The 12,703-nt window shown below is 35.5% G+C and overlaps 1 protein-coding gene across 3 annotated transcripts in view; it reads right to left on the bottom strand.

Moving 5' to 3' along the window:
* Window positions 1-506: 506 nt before the first annotated feature.
* LOC131153244 (transcription factor BIM2) overlaps window positions 507-12,703 on the bottom strand; it is a 29,738-nt gene continuing 17,541 nt past the window's right edge. The window contains exons 7-9 of one of the 3 annotated variants that reach the window (XM_058105415.1): window positions 1,183-1,312; window positions 846-952; window positions 507-746 (exon numbers count right to left, since the gene is read on the bottom strand). In XM_058105415.1, the coding sequence (XP_057961398.1) occupies window positions 851-952; window positions 1,183-1,312 (232 nt within the window). In that variant the 3' untranslated portion in view covers window positions 507-746; window positions 846-850. Of the gene's footprint in view, window positions 953-1,182; window positions 1,313-12,703 lie in introns of all 3 variants that reach the window. The other 2 variants (XM_058105416.1, XM_058105417.1) reach the window with 2 other exon arrangements.

Below are 12,703 nucleotides of genomic sequence, written 5' to 3' on the forward strand. Positions count from 1 at the left end.
AAGTATCTCATCAACATGTTCTCATTTCTATTTTGCGGACTTGAGATATGCTTATTTGATGGAGAAACCAGAGGCAACATGAGCCTTCGATCGGGCAATGAGTCGTCAGATAAATAACATGGAACTTACAATCAACTATTGGGCTAAAAAAGGCCAAAGAAGTGTGCTTGGATCACCTTTAAGAAAGACTCAATTTTAACCACTTCTAAGAAAGCATGTACCAATCACAAACTCAAGCATCTATTGAGCAATATTTTTTCTTAATTGTCCTTTAACAAAATAAGCAAAATCAATGGCATCATCAGATGCGCATAGAGCTACATAACAAAGACAATATTGGAATAATTCTTTATTGTCTTTTAACAAACTAAGCAAAATCAATGGCATCAGCGAATAGTACGGGAAGAACTGCGTAACAAAGACAAAAACAATACATAGTGAATGAACAAGGCAACAATGATTAGTTTCAAAATGTTCATATGAGTGAAGATATAAACTCGGCATTCTTTACTGAGAACTGTAGTTATTTTATTATATTTTAGTAGCGTAAAGACAGGCAAGGCAGCAGCCATAGTGAAGAAGTACAAATGAGCAACTGCATAAAGAGAAAGGAAACATCTTGTAACATGAACCTGCAACAATGGCTGAAAAACGAGTAAAACAAGAAGTATGGCATGTACAATAACCAAGAGATGGCACAATCAACAGAAGTAGAGAGCAGGGAACAGAAAATTGATGGGCCAGACCTAAAAAAAAAAGAAAGAAAGAAAGAAATAAAGAAATCTAACAGAAAACAGAAGAAAGAAAGAAATCTAACAGAAAACAGACTTTCAGAAATGCCATACTAGCATTATGTCTTCAGCCTTTTTTGAGCTTGATCAGAGTCCTCACCGCTGCTAGCATCCCTAAGATGCATCATTGCTCGACTGCTAGAAGGGGGATTTCCATGATCCTGGCGTGCAATAAAAGACATAATTTGATCCACATAGGTTATGTATAGGAATATCAGCTGTTCATTGGCCAACTCCAGAATATGACATGCCTACTTAACCAGCCACCCAAGCTCAATTAACTGAGCTTGTTCATTAATGAATTTGTCCTCACAACGAAAAATGTACAAATAATCCTTTATCCCATGAAGGAGTACTCTAATGTAATGGAAGTAAGAGAAGTGCTTCTTACCCTAGCAATGGATGTCCCACAGGTCAGTATCCTATCTGCCCGCTTCCCAAGGTCAATCTGCACTGAAATGGTGGCCTGTGTCAGATCCACACCTGCACTCTGCAGTGCTTGTGTCAGATTACTCAATAACCTGTTCAGCACCAAACAACCCTTCTTTAGCATCTTATAACTTTAGAAAATTCAATCAATGAAAATGCTGTAAATATATGCCAGTAGATGTAAATAAGACCGTCCTTGGGCAAGAATGCATTTGAAAGGATCTCAATATATCAGAGAAAACTAAATAATTTTCAAAACCAGTGTCTAGATCTTATCGGTCATCTCACCCATGTCATAAATGTGGCAGGAGAGTAATTAAGCATTTCAAGTAACCTTAACAATATAAGGAACAAATTATGAAAATTAAAAATGAACAGGAGAGTAAAACTGTTAAACCTACTGTCAAGGGCACCAGACTTCCAACATATTTAGCACCACCAACACTTTAACAATAGAAGGAACCAATTATGAAATTAAAAATGAAGAGGGCAGTAAAACTATTAAACCTACTGTCAAGGGAAGCAGACTTCCAATGCATTTAGCACCACCAACAGCAAAATCTAACTACCCAAAAAACCAAAAGAAACAGATGTAGGCACTGGCACACCATACACAACAAAAACAGAAAGGAACCAAAAATATCCACTTCAATGACAGTTTTGTTAATTGGATGCATAAGTAACCTAAGCCAACATTGCCCTACAAAAAACCCTATCCATTCACCCATTTCAACTAAAAAACACTTCAAAAAATTATGACTGAATTAAATACAGCAATTACCTGTCATATTTTAGAAACAAAATTTGGAAAACAAGAACTGTACCATGAAAATTGCTCAAACAGAGACTGCTCTTGCATGTTAAACAGCTGACAAAAACGCAAACTACATATTCTGTCATCATTTCATTGAAAGCAGTTATGACTTCAAAAATAGTAACAATCAATTGAGCTCACAGAGGATTATTATAGTCAATTTTCAAACAGCTTTAAGTTCTTTTTCTTTTATTTACTTTTGGGTAATATAAGATAAAAGAATAAAATCTAACTAAAAAGGACCCACAGGGAAGCACATTCTACTAACAAAGTCAATTCAGATGTAAATTAACTCTTTAGAATGTCACAAAGATGACAAAGCATATACACTCTAATGTAAACAGTCACTATGCTTTGTCATCTTTTTAGCATCCTTTGATGAGTTAATTTACACCTGTATTGACTTTGTTGGTTGAATGTGCTAATATAACTGTCACTATAATTTCTAATACTGCAGCGGTTAATTTTCAAATGCTGTGTCATTGTAATAGCATGCACAAAATTAACAATAATGTAAGACATCAAATGGTACAATAACAGCTATAATTGACCATGCAAAGATTGATATCCACGCCTCAAAAACTGATTCTATGACTCAATTTTGTCTGCAATGTGCCTTCTAATAAGATTACAAAACCAGATTGTGTGCGTAAAAACTAATAATGTTCAGCTAGTTATAGGTAGAATCGTAAAAAAAAAAAAAAAAAATGTCTTGTTTCTTTTAAAAGTAACAATATTTTAATTCAAAAAATAAAATATCAATTGTCAACCCACAAATAAACCATGTTCTTTGGAATAGGATGGGCACAAAAATATAGGTTTAAGTCTCCTCAGCAAGGAGAAACCATACACACCAGCTCCCCTTCCTCTTCTCTCTCTCCAATACCAATGTTTAACACAAAGGGGTAATTAGCAACATTTTAATCATAACAAGGTGAGTTGTAACTTGTAAGCTTTTCAAAAATTTCATTTTTGTAAATAAACAAATAAATATTACATATATATATATAATATTTAAGAAAATTTAATATAAAATTGGACAAATAATTTGTAAACTACTTTTAGTCAGTGTAAGTATACGAACTTAAAAACATTCAAGTAAATCATGCCAACAGATAACTACAATATACAAAGTTCAAATTGTGTTTCATGTTCCAGAATGCAACTTTCAATTGTTTTGGAAGGGTTCATGTTCAAGAGTTTTAGAGACTCACTCAAATTAGGGGATTTCTCTTAGACACATATGATGAATTCTGCTAGCCTAGTTTTTAGAATCAAATTTAACTTAAGATGCAAAACTCAAAATGATTAAGCCTCAACCAAGAAGGTAAAAAAGGTATGTGTAAGCCTTACTGCATTATCTGTTTGCTTTTTGAGGGTTTGATATCTTTATACTATGCCTCTAAGCATTTTATACCTGTTTTGAGCTAAACCTCAAGGTAACCCTCAATTGTACCTTTTAAAATGTTATTCCATACAAAAATATTGTAGTTCAAATCTGAACAAAACTAGCATATAAGAGGCCTTCCATAGGCTAAAAATGCTGAAAAATAAGAGAAGTGTTGTTACAAATCTAAGGGCTTGATGAGTTGAACCGCACTCCTTCGTATACATCAAGACTCCATTGATCAGAAAGGAAAGCTTGAACAATTGAACCCAATTCCTACAATGATGAATATAAGAAGAATTGAAATTCCTAGGAAGTGGAAAACTATTTTCATTTTCCTTTTTTAGTTTCCCACATAATTACAGAAGTCATATTATTTTCTAATTTTCTAACATCTACATAGGTAATCCAAAACATAATAAAAAGATGTTCTCTAACTTTTTTAATATAAATGTTGCAAAACTAGAAAACAAGGTGGCATTTTTGTAATTTTTTGAAAAATTGCAAATGTAAAATGAAAAATGTTTTCCACAAACGAACATGCCCCAAATGGCTTAAATACTAATACTAATTTTATAAAAAATATATATATATATCCTTAGATTTTTAAAAAAAAATTTACACCAATCTTCACGTCCACAAACCCTTGATGATCACCTACAACCAAGAGAAAAAAAGAGCTCGGGAGACCCTAGGGGGCCTTCTCAGACCTAAGTCAATATTGGGATTGAGTATAGGTAAGGTAATCATAGTATTTTTGAGAGTGTATTATAAAGTTTTGGAGTACCGTCGGTGTGTGTCTTTTATAGGCTTCACCAAGGGGTTAAAGGCCCCGCCCCATCAATAGGGGGGTTCTATAAAACAATGCCCCATAGGCATTCTCCAACCTAAGTCAATAATGTCCAAGGAGTTAAAGGCCCCCTACCCCATTAATGGGGGTGGGAGGGGTTCATATGTCATAATCAAGGGTTATATAAACTATACCCTAGAGGCATTTTCTAACCTAAGTTGATATTGAGCATAGGTAATGTAATCATAGTATTTGTTAGAGTGTATTAGAGAGTTTCGGAGTGCCCTTGGTGTGTGTCTTCTATAGGCTTCCCCAAAGGGTTAAAGGCCCCCTACCTTATCAATAGGGGGTTATATGTCATAATGAGGGGTTATATAAAATATACTATACTCCTTAATATTCCTATTTAATTCTAGGGAAGGCAATGATCCACCTTTGTAAAATAACTTCTCTCTCGCATTTAGGGAAGGCAATGATCTGGTCCATAATGAAGGGTTATATAAACTATGTTACGTGTCATAATCATGGGTTCTATAAACTATACCCTAGAGGCCCTCTCTCTCTCTCTCTCTCTATCATTTGTTGGGCCTCCTAGGGCCTTAGAGTCGAGGTGTTTCTCAAGTTTCTTCTTTCTTTCTTTTTTTCTTTTTTTTTTTTCTTCTTTTTTCCAGTCTTTTTGGCCTTGGTCTTCACGTCCAATAGTGTCAGAAGCCAAGCTTATTCAAGGCATCATGCTTGCCTTGACAGCTTGTCTTGTCTACATGGGATGGTACCATCATGTAAATACTAGTATACACTTATGCTTTTAAGAGTCAGACTTTGTGTAAAAAGGGAGTATGACACCTCAAACAGTTTGATGTTTCCTAGTGTCAGAGCTAAAACAACATATAAAGCTCTTTAAGGGAACATTAGTGTCCATCAATCTTGTAAAACTCACTAGCATTTGTTAACCATGTTTAGCCTACTTGCCTTCCTCGCTAAACACACATTGCTTATGGAGGCGTTGTTAATGGATTACGTTGCTTTAATGTTTAAAGCTTGCTTGCCATTGCTTTCATGAATTGCTTACTGCTTCCGCTTACTTTACATTCAACTATTGTGAATGTGTTATTGTGGTAAACCTCGGTGATTTTTGGTTGAACGGTTAAGCAAGAGTGCTCTAGCTAATGTTGCACTGCCCTTCACAAAGTGTGAAATATTCAACCTGGGACAGTTGTATTAGAGCTTGGTTACTTGCTACGTGAATTCGGTTGCCTTTGCTGTGAGATTGTGTTAAGCATTGGTAAGAGACCACGTCAACCAATATCGAGAGCATTGAAGCATTACAGGCGCAGGCCAATACAGCCAAAGTGGCCATGGAGATGGTCAAACTTGCTGAAAGTGTTGATGATTTGGAGGGATCACAAAAACATCAACAGAGTTCCATGGTGGTGATGTTAAAAGACCTCCACCATACAGTAGAAGCTTTACAGCCCAAATGGTGGAGCTGACTGCCAGAATCAACATAATGGTTCTTGCTATCGGAAACTCCAATGTGCTAGAATCCATAACGTTTAGAGGTGCCTATGATGCTAAGTAGTTGGAAGACTCCTTATTTGACATGGAGCAATACTTTCACGTGATGTGGTAGTTGTGATGGTGTACCAAGTACAATGAAATTGAGAATGAACATTGTGTAATTGATTGTTAGGCAAACTTGAAGAGACAGCTCAAGGCCCAATTCCTTTCTGAAAATGTTCAATACAATGCTTGATCTAAATTAAGAGACCTTAAACACAAAGGTTCAAATAGGGAGTATGTGAAACAATGTTCTGCTTTGATATTGATATACATGACATGTCAAAGGCAAGTCGTTCTACTTTCTTGAGGGCTTGAAGCTGCGGGCAAGGACAAAACTTTCATTGACAAAGAGTTCAAGACTTGCCTACCGCACATGCTATAGTGGAATGCTTGATTGAATACACTAGAGAAAGTTCCACAACATCCAAAGAGAGTAGAGTGGGAGGAAACAACAAAAAGTCTTTCAAGAAGGGTAAATCCAAAAGTGGGGGAGCCAACACCAAGGCATTAACTTCTAAAGAAGCTTTGTCATCACGATCATTCAAAAAATCCAATTGTAAGGGTAAGATGACATGCTTCTTATGTCAAGGTCCTCATAGTGTTGCCAAGTGACCTCACAAGTCATCACTCAATGCCTTGTAGGCTTCCATTGTGGAGGGAGCACCGCAAGATGAGGAGAAAACCCCAAGGATGCGTGCAATGCGGTTAGCCCGCATTTGGGAGCACTTAAAAATAAGTACTTATAACACTTATCACTTAAAATAAGTAATTATACAAAAAAAAAAAAAAACAGGTGGTGTTCGGTTTGTACTACAACCAACACTTGTTGCAAAAAGTGCTTCTCCAAAACTATTTTTTTGAGAGCCATGTAAGTGAATTTTAAGAAGGAATCTAAGATAACTTTTTGGCCACTTATAAATGGCACTGTTCATAGGCGGGGTCAATTTTGTAAATATAAGAAAATTTAATGACTATTTTATAATTTTAAAAAAGACATTAGAAGATAATCATATACTATTTTATAATGTATTATATAATATATTAGTTATTAATGAAACATAATTCAATTTTGGAATGAAGAAGAAGAACCATCTTTTAATTAAATTTATTATTAAAAATTAAAAATATTAATTTCATTAACAATATTATTTTAACATAAATAAATATGATATCATATGTTATAAATATAAATTAAAAACAAGATTATTGTTAATCAAAAAATAATTATATTATTTTTACTTAATAAAAATATTTAAATATTAATTAAAAATAATAGTTAACATAATTATTAATTAAATTGTTAATTAAAAAATAACCATTTATTATTTTATTATGCATTATAACCTATTAATTATTAATGAAAATAATGAAATTATGGAATGAATAAAAAGGACCACCTATAAATTTAAATTACCATTATATAAACTAAAATTTTTAATTTAGTTATTAATACTATTTTAAACATAAATCAATGTGATAATCATATGGTATAAATATACATTAAGAACAATACTATTGTTAAATAACAAATAATATTATGTTATTTTAGTTAATAGAAAATATTTAAATTTTAATTAGAAAATTAATATAATTATCATTTAAACTTCTTATTATAAAAATATTAACACTTTTATTCAAAATATGTTTAAAAATAACTATATATATTATTTTACTATGTATTATCAATTTTGAATTAAACAAGAATTATTTATTAATTTAAACTAATATTAAATAAATTAAAATTTTGAATTTAATTAGTAATATTAGTTATATCATAATTTAATATGATAGTAATATGTTAAAAATATACATTAATAACAATTTGCCTCCATGACGGCATGTAAAGCATGAGATCAACTTGTTACCAAGAGTGAAGCCACTTGCTAGAGGGCTATATCGGATGGCACTTCCAAAGTTAACAGAGTAAAGGAAACAGCTTGACGAACTATTGGAATCAGGCTATTACGTCCTTCCAAGGCACCATTCAGAGTACCGGTGTTGTTTCAAAGGAAACATGATGGAAGCATGTGGATGTTTGTTGACCACCACACGCTCAACAGGGTGATTGTGCACAAGAAGTATCCCATTCCATTGATAGCTAATTTGTTTGGTTAGCTAAGTTAGGCAAATTATTTAACCAAACTTGACTAGCGGTTAGGCTACTATCAAGTGAAGATCGCAAATGGGGATATACCGAAGACGACCTGTGTGACACAATAAAGGGCATATGATTTCTTGCTGATGCCATTTAGGTTATCAAACGCACCAGCAACGTTTTGTACCTTGATGAACCAGATATTTTGTAAGTACCTCAACAAGTTTGCGGTGGCATACCTAGATGCCATTGTTGTATATAGTTCCACTCTGAAGGAATATAAAAAGTACCTCAACAAGTAGAAGGAGAACAACCTTTATATGAAGAAAGAGAAGTGCTCTTCCACTTAACAGAGCATCAAATTCTTTGGTTATATGATTGAGCAAGGTCTTATCTGAATAAATATGGAGAAAGTAAGAACTATTCAAGACTGGAAAATACCAACGACCATAAAAGAGTTTTATTCCTTTGTTGGACTTTCCAATTACTATCGAAAATTTGTGGATGGTTATTCGAAGAGAATGAGTTCTTTGATAGAACTGTTGAAGAAGGGCCATGGGCAGAACTAGATAGAGAAGTGTTAGGGAGCTTTTGACAACTTGAAGGATGTCATGATAAAAGATCTAGCGCTTACTCTTCTAGACATCATGAAACCCTTCAAGGTACAAACAGATGCATGAGAATATGCCCTCGGGTGAGTCTTGTTAAAGGAGAGGCATCTGGTTGCGTACGAGAGTCGTAAGCTTAGTGAAGCAAAACACAAGTACGCAGCACAAGAGAAAGAGATGTTAGTTATGATACATTTTCTTCGTATGTGGCAGCATACCTACTTGGGTAGAACTTTATGGTGAAAACAAATAACTCAGTTGTTGGCCACCTCTTCACACAACCACAATTATTGCCTAGGCAGGCCCGTTGGTAAGAATTCCTGATAGAGTTTGATTTCTTATTTGAGCACAAGGCAGGGCAAATGAACCAAGCTGCAAACGTATTAAGTAGGAGGCCGAGCTTGCAAACTTACAGATGGTAACTCACTTGACAATATGGTTGCCACAACAATGTGGGAGTGCATTAAAGAGAATCTTGCCAAAGATTCAGTTGCTCAAAACCTCATGAAATTGAGGGAAGAGGGCATAAGCACGTCAATTCCAGTTAGAAGACAAATTGCTAATGACATATGGTAACCAACTCTTTGTGGCTTGAATTGGAGATTTGAGGACAATGCTGAGAGAATGTCATGATACCATGTGGGCAGGGCATTCAAGGTTGCATCGCATTTTGGCATTACTGAAGCAAAGGTATTACAGATCACAAATGTGTGATGATGTGGTCAAGTATACCCGAACTTGTCTCACCTACCAATAAGACAGGGTAGAGAGGAAGAAGATTGCAATGCTGTTGGAGCCCACGCCAATACAAACCAGACAGTGGGAGAGTGTCTCACGGGACTTCATCACCAGTCTACCCTAAGTGGGAGATGCAAGATCTATACTTGTGGTTATAGACGGGTTTTTGAAGTATAGTACTTTCAGACCCACACTAAAGTACTATTCGATAAAGGAAACAACTCAATTGTTCTTTAAGCATATTGTGAAGTATTAGGGTGTTCCCCAAGATATTATTAGCGATCGAGACACAAGATTCAATGGTAACTTCTCGACAGAACTTTTCAGAATCCTCGGTTCACAACTTGACGTCTCTTCAAGTTGCAACCCACAAATAGATAAACCGACAAATAGATTTAACAGGCTACTAGAAGAGTACTTGCACCATTTTGTCATTGTCAATTAGAAGAATTGGATGCAACTACTCAATGTGAACTAGTTTTGTTTCATGTCCAAAAGAGCTCAACAACAAATAAAAGTCTTTTGAACTTGTTGCAAGTCAACAACTGCTGCTACCTCACATAATGGAGTATAAGTATGTAGGAAAGAGTCCAAAAGCATACATCTTCACCAAAAAATGGAGACAAAATTCATATATTGCCTGAGCCTACTTGGGGAAAGCTTCCTAGTAGATGAAGAAGTGGGCAGAAGGGAGAAGACCATTGCACTTCAACATGGATGACTTGGTGCTTGTTAAGCTCTACCTTGAACATATCAGATCACTACGGGGTCAAGTTAGAAGACTACTTCGCAAATATGAAAGACTAGTCCCCATCTTGGCTAATGTTGGGAAGGCCTTTTAAAAGGTTGGTATTTTGTCTTGGATGAACGTGCATCCCATGTTTCAAGCCAACTGCCTCATGCCATTCAACGCTAACACTAAAGATCCAAGCAAAAGTCAATCAACCAAAGCACCACTAAAGACAGGCAGCGCAACCCCTTAGGAGAGAAGCTGAAGTCATCCTTGTGGGCAGAGAGTTCACATCTTCAAGGAAGAAGCACGAGTTCTTAGTGAAGTGGAAAGGCCCTAGAGACAAAGAAATCATTTGGATTTCGGCAAAAGAAATGCAACCGTTCATGGGATGGTTCCATCATGTAAATACTAGTATAGGTTTATGCTTTCAGGGGTAAGACTTAGTGTAAAAGGGGAGTATGACTGCTCGGTCAATTTGATGTTTCCTAGTGCCATAGCTAAAATAACATATAAAGCTCTTTAAGAGAACGTGAATATCCAACAATATTGTAAAACTCACTGGCATTTGTTAATCGTGTTTAGCCTACTTGCCTTCGTCGCTATACACACATTGCTTATGGAGGTGTTAATGAATTATGTTGCTTTAATGTTTAAAGTTTGCTTGTCATTGCTTTTATGAATTGCTTACTGCTTCCACTTACTATACATTCAACTGCTATAAATACATTCTTGTGGTAAACTACAATAAAATTTGGCTAACTAGTTAAGCAAGAGAGTTTTAGCTAATGCGGCATGGCCCTTCATAAGGTATGAAATATTCAGCTCGTGATGAATAGGGCAGCCCTTTAGAACTTGGTCTTCCAGGTCCATAGGGCTATGGCCCTATAATATGGCTCCCTAGAGCTTGGTTGTCATGGCCCCGTAGGGCAGCTCTTTAGGGCTTTGTAAGGTGGTCCCTTAGCTTAGTCTTCTCCTATATATTTACATGTTCTAGACCAATTGCAAAAATCACCATGGTTGTGAGAAACGCACCTAATGTGCCATCCTATTGAATCTAATGTGGGTGAAAAATACCATATTCTCCACAATGGCTTAAAGATCATTTGCCCAAGGAGATCGTTTTCCCTAAAATTGAAGAGGCATATTAAGGGATATAATTTATACAACCCTTCATTATAACGCATAACCTCCCATGAGACATATACCCCTATTCATGGGGTCTTTAAGCCATTGAGCCTATAAGACACACCAAGAGAAGGTAAGGGGGGGACTCTCTAGGGCACTCCACAACTCTCCAATACACACAAAAAATACTGTGATACATTACCTATACTCAACTCGATGCTGACTTGAATGTCAAAGTAAGCCTTTGAGCTCTTTGTTTCCCTTGGTTGCAAGTGATTGTCAAGGATGATGGTCAAGGATGAGTGGCCTAGAGATTGCAATACAACTTTTGGCGTCAATAGATATAATCCCAATAAAAATACCATAAATAAAAAAAACGACAACAAAATTAATTCTTTACGCCCACTACAACAATCTCTCCTAGTTGAGAGAAGAACTCAACATCAAGTTAAAGGGAACATGCATGCTAGCTCATCTTCATCCTTTGAATACTCAAAGTTTATTCATAATCTAATCTCTAGTCTCGTCTTCTGCAGTTTCCACTACAGTGACATGAATCTTTCTAGGGAAACTAAGATAAGAGTGTCCCTTTTGCCCATAATTATAGCAGTGAATTGGAAAGCATTTCAACCTATTTTGAGCCACAATATTTCGTGGGGCAAGAGTTACTTAAGTGAAACTGATATTCTTTTTCAAGTATCCTTCTACTATTTGCTTTTTTTCTCAGTTGTTCGAGCAAATGCAGCAACTTGATCAACCAACTTAAAATTGTAGTACTACAGCTCAAAGTGCAATCCATATGGAAGTCCCCCAATCTACAGAATGAAACATTGCTGTTCATCTTCCTCAAAGGGACATTGAGCAACCAATTTGTGAAACTCAAGCGTGTGCTCGCCAACATCTATATCACGTAGAGCCAATGTACACAACCTTAAGAAGTTAATCTCCCACTTGAATTTTTCTTCCATCATATGCCTTGTATAATTCCACTTAATAATTCAAACCTGCCTCTAAAGTTGGTTTTGATGAACTCTATGCCTCGAGTAGATGCTAGGCCTTGGAAATAAATTGCCGTACCAAACTTTTCTCCCAATAGTACAACTCTAGGTAAATATATTTTCAATTTGATTGAACCAATTAAATAACATGTCTGCATCTCCCTCTAGTGTGGCAAAGTGACCCTGATTCTATAATTCAACTTACTAGAGTCTTGCAACAGAGTCAGTAGATTATTATGCGTAAGATGGATATTCAGTGGGCTCCTAAAAGGAACATCAGGTTCCACAAGGTCCTTCTGTTTCCCATTTGGATCAATAACACTTAAATGAGCATAAATCTTGGAGTTTAGAACATCAAATTCCTAATCGAACTTGGGCTTAGTTTGGCCATCTGTGGCTAATGAAAAGAAGCTTTTGAGAAGGTGCTGATTCGACAATCTATAAAAATTGTCTGCCCTTTATGAAAAAATAGAGAAGTTGATTCCTAAGTGTTTAAAATAGAAGTAACAAATTCGCTTAAATGTTTATAATGAAAAAAAAAAAAAAAAATGAGTATGCCATTTTAGAAGACTTAAATCATGCATGGATGGTTAATTCTGCAAGCTGACTGCAGCATTCACATTTTTAATCGATAA

Source organism: Malania oleifera, chromosome 4 (genome assembly GCF_029873635.1).
Source record: "Malania oleifera isolate guangnan ecotype guangnan chromosome 4, ASM2987363v1, whole genome shotgun sequence".
NCBI classification, from domain to species: Eukaryota; Viridiplantae; Streptophyta; class Magnoliopsida; order Santalales; family Ximeniaceae; genus Malania; species Malania oleifera.